Source organism: Fukomys damarensis, unplaced genomic scaffold (genome assembly GCF_012274545.1).
Source record: "Fukomys damarensis isolate Sample0158 unplaced genomic scaffold, DMR_v1.0_HiC HiC_scaffold_1, whole genome shotgun sequence".
NCBI lineage: Eukaryota > Metazoa > Chordata > Mammalia > Rodentia > Bathyergidae > Fukomys > Fukomys damarensis.
Genome location: NW_022900913.1, coordinates 57,636,760 through 57,657,611, shown reverse-complemented (window position 1 = coordinate 57,657,611; position 20,852 = coordinate 57,636,760). Strand labels below are relative to the sequence as shown.

The 20,852-nt window shown below is 38.2% G+C and overlaps 1 protein-coding gene and 1 pseudogene across 2 annotated transcripts in view; one reads left to right on the top strand and one right to left on the bottom strand.

Moving 5' to 3' along the window:
- Ankrd31 (ankyrin repeat domain 31) overlaps positions 1-20,852 on the top strand; it is a 199,337-nt gene that overhangs the window by 98,535 nt on the left and 79,950 nt on the right. For both annotated transcript variants that reach the window (XM_010635160.2, XM_019209194.2), the window contains exons 12-13: positions 4,737-4,881; positions 20,708-20,760. In XM_010635160.2, the coding sequence (XP_010633462.1) occupies positions 4,737-4,881; positions 20,708-20,760 (198 nt within the window). The remainder of the gene's footprint in view (positions 1-4,736; positions 4,882-20,707; positions 20,761-20,852) is intronic.
- Positions 11,353-12,753, bottom strand: LOC109118378 (annotated as a pseudogene).

Here is a 20,852-nt window from a genome sequence, read left to right as displayed (position 1 = left end):
TATGCATCAATAGCAGCAACAGCTTTTCCAGGTTCTGCAGTCATCTGAACAAAATTATAGATATTCAGCACATTGCATTAAAAAAAAAAACAAAAAAACAAAGAAAATAATAATATCCAGAAAACAGCAAAGTTCTGTTGCTGTTGTACCTGGCACCATTTTTTTATTAGCATCTTAATCATCATCTGGAAAGAGAACATTCTAGAGTAATATCATTAAATGTAGCTCTGATAAAGCACAGTCAGTACTATGTATCATAAAGCAGGTACTAGATATTTTACATTCATAGAGGTATGATACAGTACTGTCCTACATCAATAATACTAGAATCAGTTTTGGTTTGAAATTTACTTTGTCTGCAAATAAGATTGCTACCCCTGTTTTTTTCTGGGCTCCTGTCACATGGAGAATTGTTTACCATCCTTTCAGTCTATGGGCTTCTTTTTGCACTGGGTGTGTTTCTTGTATACAACATATTGTTGGATTTTGCTTCTTATTCCATTTTGCCAGTCTATTTCTCTTGATTCGTGAGTTGAGGCCATTGACATTGCTGGTTATAACTGATATGTACTGACTTATTATTGACATGTTATTGGCCTTTTGTTGACTCTTTTTACTTTTTCACCTTCTCTTTTTAGTTTCTTGCCTTGCCTATTTGATTTGCTCTGTTGGGCCTTGTGTTGTTGCCTTCATTGTCTTTTTCTAGGATCTTGTTTAGAATTGCTTGTAGTGCTGGTTTGCTATTCATGTAGTTTCTCAGATGTTCTTTGTCGTGGAAGTGTCTTGTTTCCCCATCCATTTTGAAAGAGAGTTTTACAGGATACATCAGTCTAGGTTGGAGGTTGTTCTCTTTTAGTACTTGAAATATCTCATTCCAGGCTCTCCTTGCCATAAGGGTTTGTGTTGAAAAGTCTGCTGTGATTCTGATGGGCTTTCCTTTGCATGTGATTTGTTTCTTTTCTCTTACTGCTTTGTAGTATTTTGTTCTTCTGTTGGGTTTCTGGGATCTTGGATCTGGATTATATGTCTAGGTATAGATTTTTTTTTATTGTGGCTAGTTGGGGTCCTATATGCCTCTGTTATCTGCATGTCAAATTCTTCCCCTAGGTTTGGGAAGTTTTCTGTCACTAATTCTGTGAACAGCTTTTTTAAGTCATTTGTATCTTCTCCTGCTAGTTCATGGATTTCTATCAGTCTTATGTTATTCTTTTCATCATCTAGGAGTTGTTGGATCATTTTCTCATGATCCCCTACTGTTTTTAAGAGACCTCTCTTTTCATGGTCACTGACTACAATCTTATTTTCTATATCTGAGAGTCTGTCTTTGCATTCTGTTATTCTGTTGTGTACACTTTCAATAGAGTGTTTAATCTCCTGGATATCTGTTTGAATCTGTTTTATGGATTCCATTTCTTTCCTATGTTGGGCATTTATTTTTTCCATTTCTTTCTTATGCTGGGCCTTCGTGGCTTCTATGGTGGTCCTGAGCTCATCTATTTTTTTGTAAGTTTCTGCTCTAGAGTCTCGAATCATGACTTCCATTTTGCTCACTATCTCTATGGTTATCTGGGAAATTATTTCTGTATTGAATTTTACCAGAGCCTGATTGATCTGTTTTGTTACTTCCTATGATTTGAGTTCAGGGTGTCCTGTTGGTTCACTGTCGGGCTTTGCATCCTCATTTGCCCTACTGTCTGCCATTGGTGAACTGGAAGTCTATCCTTGTGTCTTGTTTAAGTGTTTTCTCATTTTTATTTTTGTTGTGGGGCTGTCCTTGGTTTAATCTCTGGGTTATCACCCAAATCTTCCTGATATAGTTGCGCCCTAGCTTCTGGGTCTCTAACGACCCACAGACATTCTCATCTTCATAACATCAGAGAAAACAGCTCATCAAATCAACCGCAATGCTTTACCCCAACTGATACAATCAGCAACACATTAAGATCAAGCACAATTTGGAAACTGACCACCTGTGGTAGTCACTAGTCTATCACCCTTAAACCATTTGAATTAAATTGAAATCAAGAAGCACTGCAGAACATGTCTGCAGTGAACAAACTTTTCAATATAGTATATTTACCATTTAATGACTCAGACAGAGTGAGCATGCAAGACCCCCGATCTCAGTTAGCTGATGGCTGAACCCCTTGATGCAGACTGACCTCGAGCTGCAAGGCCCAGATTGAGTTCCCCAACCTTCTGAATGGTTGAACTCCACACCCTTCTACTACAGATTTCCGGTGCCCTTTCTTTAAAGATGTTCAAAGTTGGGAACTCAGAAAAATACCCTCAGTGTTAATGATGGCCAAAATGTATACTAATGTGAAATAGGAAAGGTCCAAAGGGAAAAAGGGGAAGGGGAATTGGGAAAGTTAGTGGAAAGAAAAGGGAAAGGAAAATATTTGAGCAAAGAACAAAACAGAAACAAAGTCTTTATAAATAGGGAAGGGTGAGTGATTGAAGGTAGGGTAGGGGAATGGGAAAAAAAAATAAGAACCAAAATATATCATGTAAAGGTACAATTTCCCAAAAATGAATGTCAGCATAGTGTATACCTAAAATGTACCAATAAACTTAATTTAAAAAGAAAGGAATGAAGTGCAATCTACACTAATATGAAGCTAGATCTAAAGACTATTGTTGAGAGGATGGGGAAAACAGGCAAGATACAGAGAGGTGTGCATAATATATGGCCACTTGTGTAAGAAAATCTGTGTACATACATGTGATACATATGTTCAGACTTTTTGGACTAGACTAATGCTGGAAAAATTCAGAGGGAGCTTTAGGGATGACTCAGGAAAATATTTCTGGAGGACAGGCATGAAGGAGGGAAACTTACTTTTTTTTCCTCATTGAGTTTATTGGTACATTTTAGGTATACAGTACAGTTACATTCATCATTGGGATCTTGTACCTTTACATGACAGGTCTTGGTTCTCATTTTTTCCCCTTATCCCTGCCCTTCCTTCACCCCCTCCTCCCTTCCCCAGGAAAACTTAACTTTCATTACATACTCTTTTGAGGTTTTCTGAGCTATCGGGTATCTGAATTTGTACTATATTCATTAATGACCTAGTCAAGAATTATAAATTAATAGAAAAGGAAAAACATAATTCCACCTTCAAGAAATTTAACAGTGTAATAGGAAAAACTTGTAAAAGTCTAATATAGAGTGTATTGATTTTTATAATAAAATAGGTACATTAAATTAGGGAGACACCGTTTTTACCTGGGGCGGCAGTAGGTGGAAAGAGGCCAGGAAGAGCTCATTGATGAGAATACTTAAGAATGAGTAGCAGAATAAGGAGTGACCCAGTTTCTTCCTGATCTTCTGAGGAAGAATAGCAGTACCATATATACCTATGTACATATAGAGAGGAAGATGTAATTATCTACTGGAACCTGTTAAATTACATTTGCCACTATAACTGCCATTACTGTATAAGCCAAGCTCATTGTCCCATGAACAATGAAGGAGGAAGTCCTGAACCAAAGTAAGAAGTAATAAGAACTTTACTGACAATAATGTGAAGAAAAAGCTTATAGGGAAGATCCAGAAGGAGGGTAAAGATGTCCAATATACTTTCTCTGTCTTAGCCTTATGTACATAGGGAGAGCCTGAGAACTTGTTTCAAAGGAAATGAATTCAAAAGAAAACTGGTTATCTTGCATTTGTTTGTCTGGGGACTAGAGGCAGAGGAGACTTATTAAAACTGTTAACTGGTTAAGTCTTCTTCCTGAAGGGAATAGTTCTTATTTTTCTAGTCTCATTCCAACTCTTATCCTCTGGTCTTGTGTTTTCTTTTACATTTCTAAGCTTTAGTGGCTGCTTGGTTAACCAGCTATTGGTTAAATTAGCTCTTTTATCTGACCCTATTCTTAAACTGCTCTAAGTGCCTACACATAATAACTATACTGAGCTACTACACTACTGCAGAACCCAGTCCTAATTTCTGACATATTTGCTAGCTTCATTTCATCAGCAGCTGAACTGCAAACATTTCTAGCCTCCTCCCCTTACTTCCTTCCTCCTTTTCCTTTCTCCCTCTTCTATTCCTGCTAATGGGGATCCCATTGAATTGTATTCAGTCACCCACCACATTGGGAGTAAGAGAAGAGACAATGATGAAAGGAAAATGGATTTATTTAAAGTTTGGCCAAACTAGGATGGCAGGTACTCTGCCTCCTGGAACCCTCAGAAGCAGTAGAATGAAAGGGGGGAAAATAGAAGCAAGAAGCTCAGAGATATGCATATGCATCAGGCTGTGTGGGGTTACCAATGTGGTGCTTTGGTTTGGTTTGGGTTTGGTTCTTTTGGCATCTTTCTGGTCCCAGGGGACCAGGGCTTGGGGGACTGTTTCCATTCAGTATCAGAGTTCAACATTAGATGATTGCATGTTGGGAACTGGGATGGAGAAATAACTTAAAAACAGGTGAGCAAGACAATGGCTTTGTTTCCTTTAAATTTTTCAGTTAAAAACAAAAGCAACTGCTTCATTCCACCTTCCTTCCTTCTTTCCTTTCTCCCCGCTCCACTGTTTTTTTAAGAGAAGGGATCTGTGTATTAAAAAATTAACTTTGAGTAGCAACTACATTAATTTTTTTGTTGTTGACTAAAGATGTTATAAGTAATCCCAGAGGTATTGTTGAAAGCACACATTTAGTATGTGCTAGCACCTGTTTACATTCATACACTTTCTCTGGACTTTCTTACATAAACAATCTTTTTCTAGGTGGCAGAGTTACTTCTTTTGAGTGGAGCTGACCCATTAATTAGAACTGACAGTGGAAAGTGTGCTTTGGATGAGGCCAAAGATTCTCGTATGAAACGTCTCCTTGAAAAATATGTTCCTCAGTGTCAAAAACGTCTTATATCAGGTAAGTTTAAAGTTCCTTGTTACAGCTTTTAATTATGTTGGTAGAAAGTTATAGGAATTGAATTTAGTGTTCCAGAAATTAAACCTTTTTTTTGTAAAGATAAATTCTTATAAAAAAAACCAATTCAGTGAAGTCTTTGCTCCATTCTTTTTAAAAAATCATACTGACTTTAGTACATTTAGAAACAAAGGAGCTGAGTGAATCACTCCTCTCTCTCATTTGACTCTAAACAGCACCCGGTAAAATAACAAAAGCCCATGTGATACACAGATACCCAGAGAGCACATATGCCAGAGAATTGGCTGACCAGGGAAATTCAGTGGGAGACATGTAAAGGAGTGGTGTCTGGTATTTAAATTCTGAAAGCCTGAGCTATTGATCATTTTTTCCTGTTGCTGCTGCTACCTTTGACCTGTATGCAGGTCACCCTTTTTCTGTCACCCTGGCACCTTTCTTGGTCTATGTTATACCATTGTTAGTATGGTCTGGCCCTGAGCACAACTTCCATAATCTTCATTAAGCATAGCGCTTACTACTTACTACTGGGTGTACACTTGGGAATTCTTTGGTCCTAATACACAAGAACCTTAACTATTATTAGCTCATTCTACTGTACAATCTGGCGAGCCAGCCAGGAGGACCTCACCAAACCTCAGGAGACCTCATTAGACAGGGAGCCAAGGAACTTTATTGCACAGCAGCCTACAGACCTCACCAGATACCATAAGCATCAGTAGCCCAGTAAGCACTGATGATATAGTCCAAGTGCTAGTTCCCTTTTCAGTTATAATATTCCACAATACAAGGAAAAATTGGGTAGATTTTCTGAGGATCCTTGAAAGTTTGCCAACTGTTTCCATACCCTAACAGTGACTTATGTTCAGGCATTTACTCAGAAACTATAGTATATAGAGGGGCCCATGTGGAAGAGAAAGACATCTTTGATGATCCTGTCTCTCAGGGATATGGATCTCTCCAGGCTGTTTAATGATGAGAACCACACTGGGAGGTCTCTTTGATCTCCTCCTACTAACCCTCGGGCCAGTAAATCAGGTCCATCCCCTCCAAGTGATTCAGGAACTACACTAGAGCCTAGTGCCCCAGTGGAACCCAGAATTCCTCAGTCCCTTCATCATGTCCTTCAGATAGCCTTGGGTCCCACTGGGTGCACACAAGACAGCTGTAACCCCTACATGATGAACCTGAAGTGGCACTTCTTATTCCCCTAACTCACAACTTGTCCTGCCCCTAAGAGAGTCCCAAGGACCCTAGTAAATTTCTAGATGTGTTTTAAACTTTGATCCTTTCTTTTGACTTATTAGGGCAAAATGTCCAATTCATCTTGCTGTACCCAGGGTAAAAGTCAAAGAATCCTATAATAGACTAGGATCTATGCACATGAGCACTATGCTTTAAGAAGGGGAAGAAACCACCCTGGAAAAGCTATTGTCCTTTTAATGGAACCAAACTAGAACTATAATACTAGAGAGGGACTAAAAATGATGTTTGATACAACAGCTACTTTTGCTATGGGATGAAAAGGTATATTAAGAAGTCTGTTATGGTAAGTTGAGTGGGGTCATACAGGGCAAAGAGGAAAATTCAGCTGTTTTCTGTAATAGATTAATAGAAGTCTTTCGTAAATATACTAATGCAGATCCATGGAGGGAGAAGCAGACATTGCATTTGTCAGTCAGCCCCAGATATTTGTCATGAATTACAAAAACTTCTGATGGGCCCACAAGCACCTATGACCTAATTGCTGGACATAATCTTTCTTTTCACATTCGGGATCCAGAGGAGGATCAAAAGAGAAAGGCTAAGATTATAGCTGTCAGAATTGGCAGTGCTTTAAACTCACCCGGGTTATCTAAGGGGGAAACCCAAAGACAATCAAAAGAGTTCCTGTTTCAAGTGCAAGAAGACTGGACCCCAGCACACAACTGTACCAACCACCAAATAGGCCCTGCTCCAAATATGAGGCAGCCAGTGTACCTGAATCATGACACCAGAGGATTAACCATGCCTTCTCCCAGAGAAGGAACTGTGATAGACAAAACCCTCATTTCCTGCTCAGATGATTGAAGAGGCCATGAGAACCAACAGTGCTCATGTCCATGGACATGATCATCTCCTGCAAGGAACCCTGAGTGATCTTAGATACCATGGGTGAGCCAGTTCAGTTACTTATTGACACAGGGGCAGCTCATTCAATTTTGACTTCCTTCTCTAGAAAACCCTCCTCTAGGTCTATAACCATAGTTGGGGTTGAGGGGACCCTTAGAGATTTCTTTACTCCTCTGATGTGTCACTTTGAAGGCCACATGTTTAACCATGAGTTTCTAATTGTCCCACAGTATCCTACTTCCTTGCTAGGAAGAGATTTACTAGTAAAATTGAGGGCAGTTCTCAAATTCTGACTAAGCCCAGAATAGATTTTGCTTGTTGGGACTGCACCAGATCTCCCTAACCAAATTAGCCAACAGGTGGATCTTGCTGTATAGTGTAATTGAATACTTAGTAGGACAAATTCAGCTATGCAAGCAGATATAAAACTAAAAGATCCCAGCCAGTTTCTTAACCAGAGGCAGTACCCAGTCAAAGAGACACATAAAGGCCTCCAGCCCCTCATGGACAGGTTTCTCAAATATGGCTTTCTGCAGCTTTGTCAGTCCCCTTGAAATACTACCCATTCTTCCTGCATGAAAGCTCTAAGAAGAATATAGGTTGATGCAAGCCCTCCACCTCATTAACAAGGCTGTCATTCCAGTATAACCTCTGATGGCATATCTATATGCAATTCTCCCCCAAATTCCAGGGGTCACTAATTGGCTCTTAGTCTCAGATTTAAAAGATGCATTTTTTTCCATTCCCCTACATTAAGACTTCCAGTTTCTCTTTGCCTTTGAATGGGAAAGTCCCATTTCAAGAGAAAAACAGCAATATACTTGGACAGTTCTCCCATGGGGCTTTAGAGACAGTCCTTACCTTTTTGCTTCAGTACTAGAGAAAGACGTAAGAACCTAGAGCTTAAACAGGGAACCATCCTATAGTATGTAGGTGATTTTCTAGTTTGTAGACCAACTCAGGAGTTATCCAACTGTAATATTATACAAACCGTTAAATTTCTAGCTAAGAAGGGATATAAGGTCTCCAAAGGAAAAGCTCAGATATCCCTCCAAAAAGTTCAGTATTTGGGATATGTTCTTACACCTGGGGAATGACAGCTGTCTAGGGATTGGATCCAGGTTATCTGTTATCTTGGACCTCCCACTCCCAAACAACAGCTTTCTTTCTTCCTTTGAATGTCTGGCTCTGTAGGATCTGGCTACCCAATTTTGAACTAATGGCAAAGCCTCTATACGAGGCTGTCAAAGGCCATGAGTCTGTGCCCCTAAAGTCAAAAGAAGTAATTGACAATGCCTTTAGAGAAATAAAGCATGCCATTATTCAGACTCTAGCACTGATAATACCTTGCTTTTAAAAACCTTGTTCCTCTATATATCAGAAGAGAGGGGGTTTGGGGGGTTCTTAACCCAAAGGCTAGTAATTCCACCCAGTGACATACTTTTCAAAAAAGTTAGATGGAGTGGCTGCTGGATGGTCACCCTCCCTGACAACAGTAGCAGTTATAGCTATGCTAACATAAGCTGCAAAATTAACTTTAGGACAGAGATTAGAAGTACTGACTTCTCATCAGGTCAGAGCAATTACAGACAAAAGATTTCTTGTGGTTACCAGGGAAATGAGTTAACAAGTATCAGGCCAAGCTCTTAAACACCCCTGAGGTTCTTATAAGAACTTGCACCACTCTTAATCCTTCCTCTTTGATGTCTACATGCATGGAAGTTAGCCACTCCTATAAACAAGTGATCTCCCAGACCTATGCAAGCAGGCAGGATATCAGTGATCTGCCCTTCCAAGACACTCAGGAGGTGTAGTTCACTGATAGAAGTAGCTTTGTTTAAGAAGGACATCGAAAGGCAGGTTATGCAGTTGTCAGTTCACAATAAATCATTGAAGCCAAACCTTTTCTCCTTACTCAAACGGCAGAGTTAATAGCTTTTGTTTATTTTTTTTATTTGTTTTGCCACTGACAAGAACTTTTATTTCTTTTTAATGACATTAAATAAAACTGCTACAAGGGGAAAAACATGATAAAAAGGAGGCAGCAAACTTCAGTTTCATAATTGATCCTGACAACAGTGCACGTAAATCAGGGTCTGTATTAGATGTAAAAAATATAGGTTATTTCAGATGACTTTATCACAGATAAACTGTTTACACAGCACATTTTACTCTGTTTTGTCAAGACTCCTATGGTAAGAATGTCATTGTGAATGAAGAAAACTTGGTAGGAAGTTAAATGCATAAAACCCTTACTCAAATTTGAAAATAGTTAGAATTCTACCTGAAATACTAGACATAGAAGCCCAAACCAAATGTGAGATAGGCAGCTTTGAAAAGACGTTAAAACTCTAGATTCTACCCACTATCATTTTAAGGCAAACATGCCAAATAATGAGTTTTCTTTGGTTTTGTTTTTTCTTCTTGAAGAATACCTTGTTAACTACTATAGAACAGTTCTCTCCTCCCCCAGTCCAACAGGTTTAATTAAGCTGCTAAAGCTTTAGAAGACAGAATTATTTGAACTAATAGGAAATGTGGTTGTCACATTGTCTAGTTAACCTGTCACTCATTTGATGTGGCAAAGCCAATCGTCACATTTCACATTCCATTTAAACCTTCCTATACCAGGGGGACAGGAACATAAGTCATAGATTTTTTAAAGTCATAGATGGTTTTACTGAAGTAAAATGTCCCTTCTCTCCTTGGGATATCTGTGAGGAACTAGACAACTGTAATGCTAGCTATTCTGTCTACATTTAATTTTAACTATATTTTGGTCCCAAAGGTGAGTGTCTGGCCTGTCTCACTCCATCAGGCTAATATAGGGCAGCCTGAAGAGGGGCCAGTGAAGTAAATGCCAGTTATGCGAACTGAAAGAACAGATTTTTGACTACTGCCTTCAAATGGAATTTTTTCATTGCATTCTAGTTCCACAATCTAAAGAAATGTCCAAGGAAAAGAGAATCCTTGGATTAAAACATTAAACACTTAGAGGCATCTCTCCAAATTTATTGGAGGCTTGAATGACCCAACTTGTCTCAAGTCAGTTTCTAAAGTAGGGAATAATGCTTAAGACAGTTACTCACATACAAAGATGGGGCTGATGAAATGACAAAACCAGGTAGAAGCTGTAGCAACTATGAACAACCTTCACAGAGAGTAAAATAGCAGAAGCATGAATGCCAGAATGCAAAACTTCCAAAAAATTATGTCTAAAACTGTTTGTAAAGAGGGAGTACAAACTCTTAAAACATCCAATAAGACAGATGCACAAAGTCTTATCAGCTTTGGTTAGAATATCAGACCTCCAGATCAGGTAATTCTTTTGTGGACAGACTCAATCACAATACTATCAGACCCACTTAGCAGTTATGTGCATCAGGGGCCTGACCAAATGAGGAGATGGTAACATTAAGGGTCTGAAGACACCTGTCAACCAGTAATGGAGATAAAGAGTGCCTCTCCAAGGTCTCTCCTACAGGTTAGAAGTTCCTTGACTAACACTGTTATTTAAAAGGTAAGCTTTATCAGATGAAACTGAAGACTAATATCTCAATGGCACTGGCCTATTATCAAGTCAAGAGTGTGGCTAGGCAGCTTTTCAATAAGAGAGCAAAGAGGCCATTCTAAAAAGCCATATCCATGTCTAACAACATACCAGAATACTGCCTGTAGATCCCCAGGGAACAGAGTGGTCACTGGGGGGGGCAAAAGAAAGGGAAAATTCTTGAAGAAGAACAGAAACAGCTGCCACAAGACCACAATGTATTCAGCAGGGGTTGGTCAGTAATATTCTTTCAGAATTAAGATGTATAAGATCTGTAAACACTATGTGCAATATAAATTTAATAGAGAATGAAGAAAAACCAAAGATGATAATAAAAATAGAGCTGGAGATATTGCTAAGTGGTATAATGCTTGCCCAGCATGCATGAAGCCCTGCATTCAATCTCCAATACCTGGGTATCATAGTAGTTTACAAGTATAGAAAGTAGAGGGTTTATATTTTTAATTTATCCTTTCAACAGGATTTTTCTTGTATTCCATCTTACTTTAAATACCTGGACTACCAACTTTAAAATACTGACAGATAGTTAGAGATTCAAATTTAAAAGAGGGTTTGGTAAAAGTAACTTACATCCACTCACAGGTCATCACAATAATTAACACTGGCTTATAGCCTGGTAAAGAATCTTTTCTTCACAAAAGATTAAAAGATTATTTCTTTTGGTCCCCAGAAGTGGACTTCACTTCTGCATAGATGTGGGTGTTTTTCTTGAGCCTTGGTGTTTTTCTTTAGCCTGTGATTTAGCCTCATACTGGCTTTTGAGGGGGTAGTCATTATTCTGAACAGGATGCTTGAGAGGGATCTTCACTGCTGATGAGAGGAGATAAATGGATTATATGAGAAATCTGGAAACCAATGGTGGCTGCACTTTTCCTCTCAACCCACTGAGTCAGGCTGTATCTCTGCAGATGTTTCTTTTGAAACCAGGCATAATCTTACATGGTGGAATCCAGAGGATGCTACCTATTCATCAAGATATATATCTCCCCCAAGGGACCTTGGTTAGAGTCCCTTGGGTCTTCTATATGATCAAAGACATGCCTGAGATAAACCTGCTTCTGCTGTTCCAAATCTGATTGTGAAAACGTCGAAACATTAATCCTGGTTTTGGTTTGTAGAACAGGAATGATTTTGCCTGTTTTTTTTTTCATGGCCTTTCATCTCTCTAAAATCCTTGTCAAGAACATCTCTCTTCGATGAGCTGGAAACAACTAGAGACCTCATTTCATAACTTAGTTTGTGTGATCTACTATTTTTCCAGGATGAATTTGTATTGGAATCTTTGAATGATCTGAGATCTGAGAGAACACTGGTGTAGGTTTCTTACTGTCAATTGTATCAGAGACAGTTTGTTGAAAGTTACTATTCAAAGAAAAGGCCCTGTCCCAGACAGAAATGTTAGGGCTGATCTCTTTAGATTCAATATGAACTTTGTTCTCATTTGGGGTAAGATCATATTCTCTCATCTCTTTCCAAAGGAAGAGATTTTTTCAATATCTTTAGATAAATCAGTCTTACTCTTATCAAGCACAAATGAATCAAATGGTGCAACAACAGTCACTTTTCTATGATTCTTTGCTAGTGCAAGGTGCCTATTTAATGATTTAGTAGGAGTTGGTTTATGACCAACTACTATATTTAGTTGAGGTAGTTTGAAGAGACCAGGGTTCTCAGCTACTGGTCTGAAGCTGTACAATGAACTTTTTTCTTGGGGAGTTTCAAGTAGAATTTGACTCCTCTTTTCTCCATTCGCCTGCTCATTTGATGGCTCATGATCCTTCAAGAGTTCTTCAATCTCTTTTTGATGAGCCATCATCTTTCAGAAGCTCCTTGATCTCTTCCTCAGTGAGACTGAAATGGCCGTCATCTTCTCCATCAGAGAGCTTCAGCAAAGAGTCATCCAATTCATCCTCATCCAAGGAGCTCCAAGAAAAATGGGGCATTGTTTTTGGATAAGAAAGAGGCATGAGCAGACTGCTTAGAGGGCATCAGTGAGCATATATTGTGTGAAGCTGGTAGAGTGTTCTCTGCCTTTGCCTGAGATCAAAAGGAAAAGATTTCAGCTCCTGCTAGCTGTTCATTTCAGGAGACTTGTCAAAATGATTGACTCCCACTTTCTTCCAAACTTTACTTGCACACATAGGACCAATATCCTTTACAACCACCACAGTCATCAGTCCTTATACCACATAACATCTAGAGGCAGAGCTAGTTCTTCTGAGCTGCTTTCTTTCTTTCTTTTTTTCTTTTGAAAGGGTCTTGATACGTAGTTCAGACCTTGAACTCATGACAATCCTGCCTCAGCCTCCCCAGTGCAGAGATTACAGGCATGTACCACCATGTCTGGCTTACTTCCTACTTTTATGTGCTTAAAATGCTCTGGAAGCCAGGCCAAAGCCTGGGCAAATGACTGCACCTCACTCCACCCCCTGTGCCATTTTCACTAATAGCTTTTATTTGGCATTGATATTGGGAAAAAGCAAAAAGTGAAATAGCTACATAGACTCCAAATGTGCCTTTCTAGTTCAACATTCCGATGCAGCAATCTGGAAAGAAAGACGCTTACTGACTAGTAAGCAATCTTTTCTTAAACACAGATAGGAAATTCTACAACTCCTAGAGGCAGTTCATCTTCCCAGGCATGTCACAGTCATGAATTGTAAAGGTCACCAAAGAGATATTTCTGAAGTCTTCTTGGGAAATTAAAAGTTTGATAGAGAAGTAAGAAAGTCAGCCTTACAACCTCTTAAGACTCTAACCTTAGTCCCATTTCCCGAGGAACCATTAAAACTTGTCTATACTCCCCAGAAAGATAAATGTGCCTTAGGACAAGGGGGAATTTAGAAGGCTATCTAGTGGTATTTAGAAAACAGACTCGTCCTTCCTGAGGGGATACAGCAGAAGGGTATAAAAACACTTCATGATTTCTTTCCATGTAGGAAGAGATGCTACATTGGAAATGTTTGCTCAGGTTTTCACAGGACTAGAACTAGTGACAGCCATCCAAAAGCTCTGCAAAGATTTCCCACTCTATACCTACAATAACCCAGGCAAGCCCAAACTACGTCCTTTATTGGAATATATACAGAGGAGAGGTACATACCCTGGGGAGAAATGGCAATTAGACTTCCTCCACATGGTAGCATGTGGAGGATTTAAACATACGTTGGTCCTAATTGACACCTTTACAGGCTGGATTGAAGCCCTTCCTACCGGTTCATAAAAGTCTCTAGAAACAGTAAAGGTGTTTCGTGGTTTTTGTTTTTGTTTTTTGGTACTGGGGATCGAACTCAGGTCTTTGCGCTTGCAAGGCAGGTGGCGGAACCACTGAGCTAAATCCCCGGCCCAGTAAAGGTGTTTCTTAAAGAAATCCCTCAATTTGGACTACCTCAGCCTCTTCGGAGTGACAGCGGACCTTTAACTTCTCAAATAACTCAGGAAGTGGCAAAGGCTTTAGGAATGAAAGACATCTACATTCTGCATGGAGTCTTCAGTCTTCTGCAAAGATTGAGAGACCCATCCAGACCCTAAAGTGAGCTCTGGCATAATTTTACCAAGAGATATTGGAGTCCTGGCTTCAATTATTGCCAATACCTTTCATAAGGGTTTGAAACATACCCAAAACTAGACTAAATTTGAGCCCATTTGAGTGGTTATATGGGAGATTGTTTCTATCTCAGATATGATATTAGACTCAGAGACCACAAGATTTAATCTTACAGTGTTTTATTAATTTAGCCCAAGTACAACAGGCTATCCAAATGTATGGGAACAGAGTCCTGCCACCTCATAGTCCAGGGGGACCACCTAGTATCCATCCTAGAGACCAAGTGCTCATAAAAACATAGACTCTTGCAGACCAGTTAAAACCAAAATGGAAGAGCTCCCTTTCAGTGATCCTTGCCATACCCACTGCAGTAAAGGTGGCAGAGATAGATAGCTGTATTCATATTTTTAGAATATAGTGAGCTCCACTGCAACTGCCTGAAGAAAAAAAAAAACAACCAAAGGAAAAAGCTACTCCTGTGAGCTTCTGGAAGACTTGAGATTTCTCTTCAAAAAGCAAAATTCCAGTGCAGCTCCTGATAAGTAAATAGGATCTTGCTAAGCCATGGCTCTCAGACTCTTGATAATTTATCTGTCATACCTCTCTGACATACATTCTGTACAGGAAGCATGGAAATATGACCTGCTCCAGATATTTGAGCTAATAATATAGTTTTTCCATCACACAGGCAACTCAACAGTCGCTGATTCTTCTCACATTGTCTCTTAATAGTTTTTCTCTTCTGCCTAACCAGTGAGCCATATCACCCCAAAGTAATTAGAGAGCCTATGATCCCCTGTAGGGTATAAAGCCCCTTCCAGGTGGAAGAATATATGGAAGTCAGAGACCTTCACTCCCTCTGCATCCCATAAAGAATTATGGAGATTTGTGTCTCTCAGGAGAAATGAGATAGGAAGTTAGGATGCAGCTAAATCTAGCTGGGAAGGTGCTGACAGCATCTTGGAGCATATATGCAGGATAGTTCTCAGAGTTCTGCATGTGGACTTCTTGTGAGAACTCAAGCAGGTTGTTAATAAGCTGGCCTGAGTGTGATGTGTGAGAATATGAAAAAGAAACAGTTGGCATTAAGAACTTGTTATTGTGCTTCCTCACAGTAGCCCATCATATGATCTAGAGTGTATTTTTATTTTTCTTCTCCTTTTACCCAGCCCAAACTCACTCTGCAGAGCTTATTGGTCTCCTACCTTCTTTTTATTTTTCCTACCTCAAATAAATATGAAACCTTGCACCAGTTTTGCTTGTTTTGTTCAATTCTTTGTTCAGGACAGAAATTGCCTCTAAGCGAAGACTCCGGTGTCCCAGAATCTGGCAGAATTACACTAATGTATAGTAGTTTAAAACATCAAGAATGTATTATCTCACAGTTTTTGAGAGTAAGTAATCTAGGAACTTTTTAGCCAAATTGTTCCAGATCAGGGTCTCATTAGGTTGCAGCTGTCTTAATGCTGGACTAGGGCAGGTAAATTGACTTTCAAGCTCACTTACATATTTGTTATATTTGTTTATGAAGACTTTTGAGTATTATTATCTTTAACAACAGAGGTTTCTACCTTGGAAATTTTCCTTTTTGTACAGAAAAGTTTAGTCTGACAGTTCTTCTAGATATATGGTGAGTGCATCTCCCTGTAAGTCCTTCTATTCCCTCCAGTGGGAAGCAAATTTCCCTGGCAGTGGAAATCTGTCCTCTGCTAGAGCTTAGCATCTTCCTGGGAACACATAATACAACTGTTAACAGGTTTTAGGGTGCTGGAGTTTTCTCTTAGAGGTGATTTCTAGGTCCTTTCTTTCCGGACAAAGAATTTAATGAAACAAGCATTAACAGTGGCAATACTTCACAATTATTAAAGGTAGAAAAAAACAAAGCAGAAAGGTACGGGGGGATACGTGGTCTGCAAAGCAAGTTTGGGCTGAGTGAAAGGGAGGAAAAATTAAAAATATACCCTACAGGTTAGGATGGGCTGTTGTGAAGAGGCGTGATAGTGAGTGCTTAATGGTGTCTGTCTCCCTTTTTATATTTCCCACACTAGCATCACATCCAGATCATCTTATCCAAAAACCTACTTGAGTTTTCACAAGAAGTCCACATGCAGGGTTCTGAGAACTGTTCTTTGCATGTGTTCTAGGATCTTGTCACACCTCCTTTCCTAGTCACTTTTAGTCCTGCCCTACCTTCCTGACTTACAACTGTGCCTGATATATATCAGTTCTTTGATACAGCTATAAGAGTCCTGTTGTAAGAATTCTTTGGTAGCAAGAAATCAGCTAAAGGTAGTAAAGGGAATTTCTGGGTATGGTAATTTAATAATTAAATGAAAAGGTGAAGATCCAGGCCCTGAACAGATTAGGAGTACAAGCAGCTCCAGAAATCTAGGTAGGAGGAGTCAACAGACATTCTCTAGAGTCAACTCTTACTATGAGGTCTGGGCAGGCAAAAAATGTCCACTAAACCACCACCACTGAAATTTATCTGTTTTCTGTGAAAATTTAATCAGGGGCTGATGTTACAAGCACCATATAGTACTAGAGCCTAATAATACAAAATTAGAAGTTTAGCAAATAGTTACAATTAAAAGTGATAAAAAAAAGTGCTTAGGCCCTATGAGAATACCTAAAAATAATATAACCAGGCTTCTTCAAGTCCAACCAACATGAGTGTGGATGTTATGTGTATGTCATGGTTAGTGGTTGTCATAAGCTCTTTGATAACTCTTTTTTTTAGTTGAGTTTATTGGTACAATCTAGGTATACAATACAGTTACATTCATCATTGGGATACTGTACCTTTACATAATAGGTCTTGATTCTCATTTTTCCCCTTGTTCTTGCCCTCCCTTCACCCCCTCCTCCCCCCCCCATTTACAAACACTTTATTTCCATTTTTTCAGTTTCTCATATTTTTTTCCTCTCCCTTATTACCTTTCCCCCACCCTTCCCACTTTACCTACACCTTTAGCCCTTTACTTCCTATTTCACATTATTAATTATCTCATTAGGATCCTGTGTACTATTATAGTTTTTCACACCAAAGAAACTATTCGGTATTTCAGTTAAAGAAATCTCTGTATGAACATTAAAAATAGGGAATCCTAAAAATAAAACTAAAAAGGAAAGTAAAAGAGAAAAGGCAATGATGTAAATTAAAATAATCCTTAATTCTGGAGATGAAAATGGTCCCCAACATATTTAAATTGCTTCTTGCTCTTATAGTCTTATCTTATTCTTTTTTTTCATTATTTAGAGAATACTTTATTAGTTTCTGTAATCAAACCCACATAGGTATGACCTTACATATTTAATATAGTGCGTTACCCCTGTACACATGGAAAAAAAAGGTGGGGGGAGAGATCTTCTCCTAACCTAAGTCATTTTAAATAAAGTTTGAAACATCCCCTTCTTCCAATTGGGTTTTATTAATATCAGACAGTTCTTCCAATTATTATTGACTGTGTTGGCTACTGAAAATTAGGGACAATATGAAAGTCTGACTACTGGGTCATAAGACTGGTTTTCCTTTATGAACAGTAGACCTGTTATGGCTTGTGTCTGAATGTCCCCTTAAAACCAAATGAGGTCATAGGTGGGACTTTTTGGAGATGGCTGGATCCTAGAGTATGTGATGCTGGGATTAAGTTTATGATACTGGGATCAAGGGTGTGTGGTTACTAAATTAGTGCACAGATTGGCATAGTTTTGGATAGGATTAAGGGCGCCCCACCTTGGCTGTGTGTGCTACCTCCCTTAGATATGAAGTGTACAGAAAGAGGGCTACTGCCACTGCTTGTCACTTGCTGCTTGCTGCCTTGCTGCTTTCTGTCTTCTGCTTGCCACAAACTGTTTCTCCTCTACCATGCCACCCAGCCTTGGAGCAAGCCAGCTATGAACTGCAACCTTCACAAACTGTGAGCTGAAGTAAATCTCTCCTCCTTTTACTTTGGATCTCAGATATTTTGTCTCAGCAATGGAAAAGTAACCAAGACAAAACCAATTTTATATTTTATAATGACATATTTTTATAAACCATTTATTTGCTCAAGAAATGTAGCTATTTGAATGATATTGACTAACAACTAAGATCTAGATCAAAATATTCTACCTTTATAATGAAAAGAGAACCTCACTGATTTTTGCTATTTTGGGGATGGGTCTTACTTAATCTGTTTCCCCAGCTAGTTTCAAACTCCAAGGCTCAAGCTATCTTTTGGATTTAGTCCCATGAGTGATTGGGACTTACATGTATACCATAGTACCGATCTTTCACTGATTATTAAAAGCCAGTAAGAAGCAATGCAGAAAATTCCTTCTTTAGAAGCCAAATTATACCAGAAGGAAAATAAGAGACGGAGAGTAGCTTGTTGAAGCCAGGCCTATAAAAGCACATTATTAAATCAATCCTTTTTACATTTTAAGCTGTATAAAAATTGCAAATAAAACATTCAGTTGGAGGCAAATGTTTATGTATTTTAGATTATTTGCTTTGATAATCTGTTTCATTGATTTAATTCTCTATTTTATAATGGCATCCATTGTTTTGCTCTTCTGAAACTGCTTTCTCTAGCATTCTCTTTTTCCCAATTCAGAATTTCTTGTTCATAAATGGCCACTTCTAACCTATAGCTGCAAAAGGCAATTTCCTTCTTGGAAAGAAATTCCAAACATCTCTCATGGGGATTTATATCCCACTTTTCCTATGTGAGAAAATTTACTAAGACGAGTTGTATTGTTATGCTTTACTAGATGGTTTAAATATTTATGAAGTTTGAACATTTAGTTCTGTCTTTAATTATAAGCCTACTTTTCAATATAAGTGGATTATTTTAAACTTAAAGATTATCTGTTAACACATTGTATTCATTTTAAAATGTCAATTTAAGCACCTCTTTCCTCTTTTTGAGGTGCCAGGGATCAAACCTAGGGCCTTGTATATGTTAGAGAAGCATTCTATCACTGAGCTACATCCCCAGCCCTGGAGCTTTAGTGATAAGAATTATGAATAGGAAACTTTCTTCATATAAAATATACTTGCTTCTTTTCTGTCTTAGATTGATATATATTTGGTGTTAGATGGGGATTATTCTTACAGATTTATAGCATTGAGTAAACTAACATCCTTCAATTTTTTAATCTACAAATTTGGGCTTTTCATATCTACTCACCTAAGTCCATATCTGTGTGACTATTACTGTGAGGATTGGAATTAAAATATATAACTCAACACAGTACCTGGCACATGACAGGAGCTCAAAGTGACAGAGGAAGAAGAATACTGCTGCTTAACAAAGCTCACCATTCTCATAATTTATATCAGTCAGTTGGTTTTACTAGGAAAAGGAGAGTCTTAAAACTGAGAGGAAATAAAATTATCTGATTCTCTTAAGAACTGTGCCTGACAGGGTAGTTTCTGGAAAATACTACTTTTCTGCCCTTTAAGAGCCACATTTTAGAGAAAGCAGTGTCCCTTATGCTCTTAATAACAGCAACAGTAATAGTGGAGTATTTTCTCTTTGCCAGGAACTCCTCTAAACTCATTACATGGATTTTGTTGTATAATTTTAGCATTTATACAAGCCAGGGACTATTATTAGCATTCATTTGTGGATATTTTATAGAGGCAGAGACATTTAAAAACTTGTCCAAGTTCAGCCATTTGGTAAGCAGATGAGTCAACATTAAAAGTTAGGAATGAGGCGCCCAAGAATTTACTTCTATCCCCTTTGTTTGATAAAATGACATTCTGTGCCTTTCCTTACCGGAATGAAGTGAATGATGCAAATGATAATTGTATTGCTATTGTGAAAATGATTCCCAAGAAATAAATCACTCCCAATTATATCCTTGTTGAAGTATTTTAAACCTGTAATATATAATAAAATGAAGAGTATATATTTTGTGTATCACATCTAGGATATTCGTTCATCTATCCCTATTCACTAAATACTTTCTATGTGCAAGCATTGTTTCTAGGCTTTTATCTCATAGCTAAATGCATATATAGGTAATTATAATTTCCACTTTTAGTATTTAAAGGAGGCAATGAAAGACATACTAAATTTTTTTATTATCAACTTAAGCTTTAAAAAAAGCATTGTCCCCCTATACATTCATAATGTGATTGACCTTTTCCATGAATATGTTTTTCCTTGAAGAAAATGCAACGTCTAAACTAGTAACTTATTAATCAGACATATTAGGAAAACATGATAATATAATTGATTAAAAATATTTTTTGTCTTATAAGAATAGCGTAGTCTACTGAATGATAAAAGCATATCTGGATATACACATGGAAAAAATAAAAAGTACTGAGTTCGGCACTCATCATTTAGTATTAGTTATTTTGTTGGATCTATTTGCTTTTCCTATAGAAATGTTACCATCTGTCAATATAGCATTTGATTGCTAATAAATATGAAGTATGAATTACAAGATGTTATTGTACCAATTTCAATATAGTGTTTGCATAATTTTACCTATTCCTCTTGGTTTATCTCTGGCAAATCTTGTGTGAGCTTTAGATGTCTAGAATCTGACCACTGGAAGCGATTTTCTCTTTTTGTTTACAGATCAAAGGAAAAGCATTGATCCAGGAGATGTAGAGGATGTACACCAGCACAAGGTTTATCTATGTTTATTAATAAATATTTTTATAGGATAGAACTACTAGCAATTTGTAGATTATCAGAAGGAAAAGAAAGACATTTGACGCAC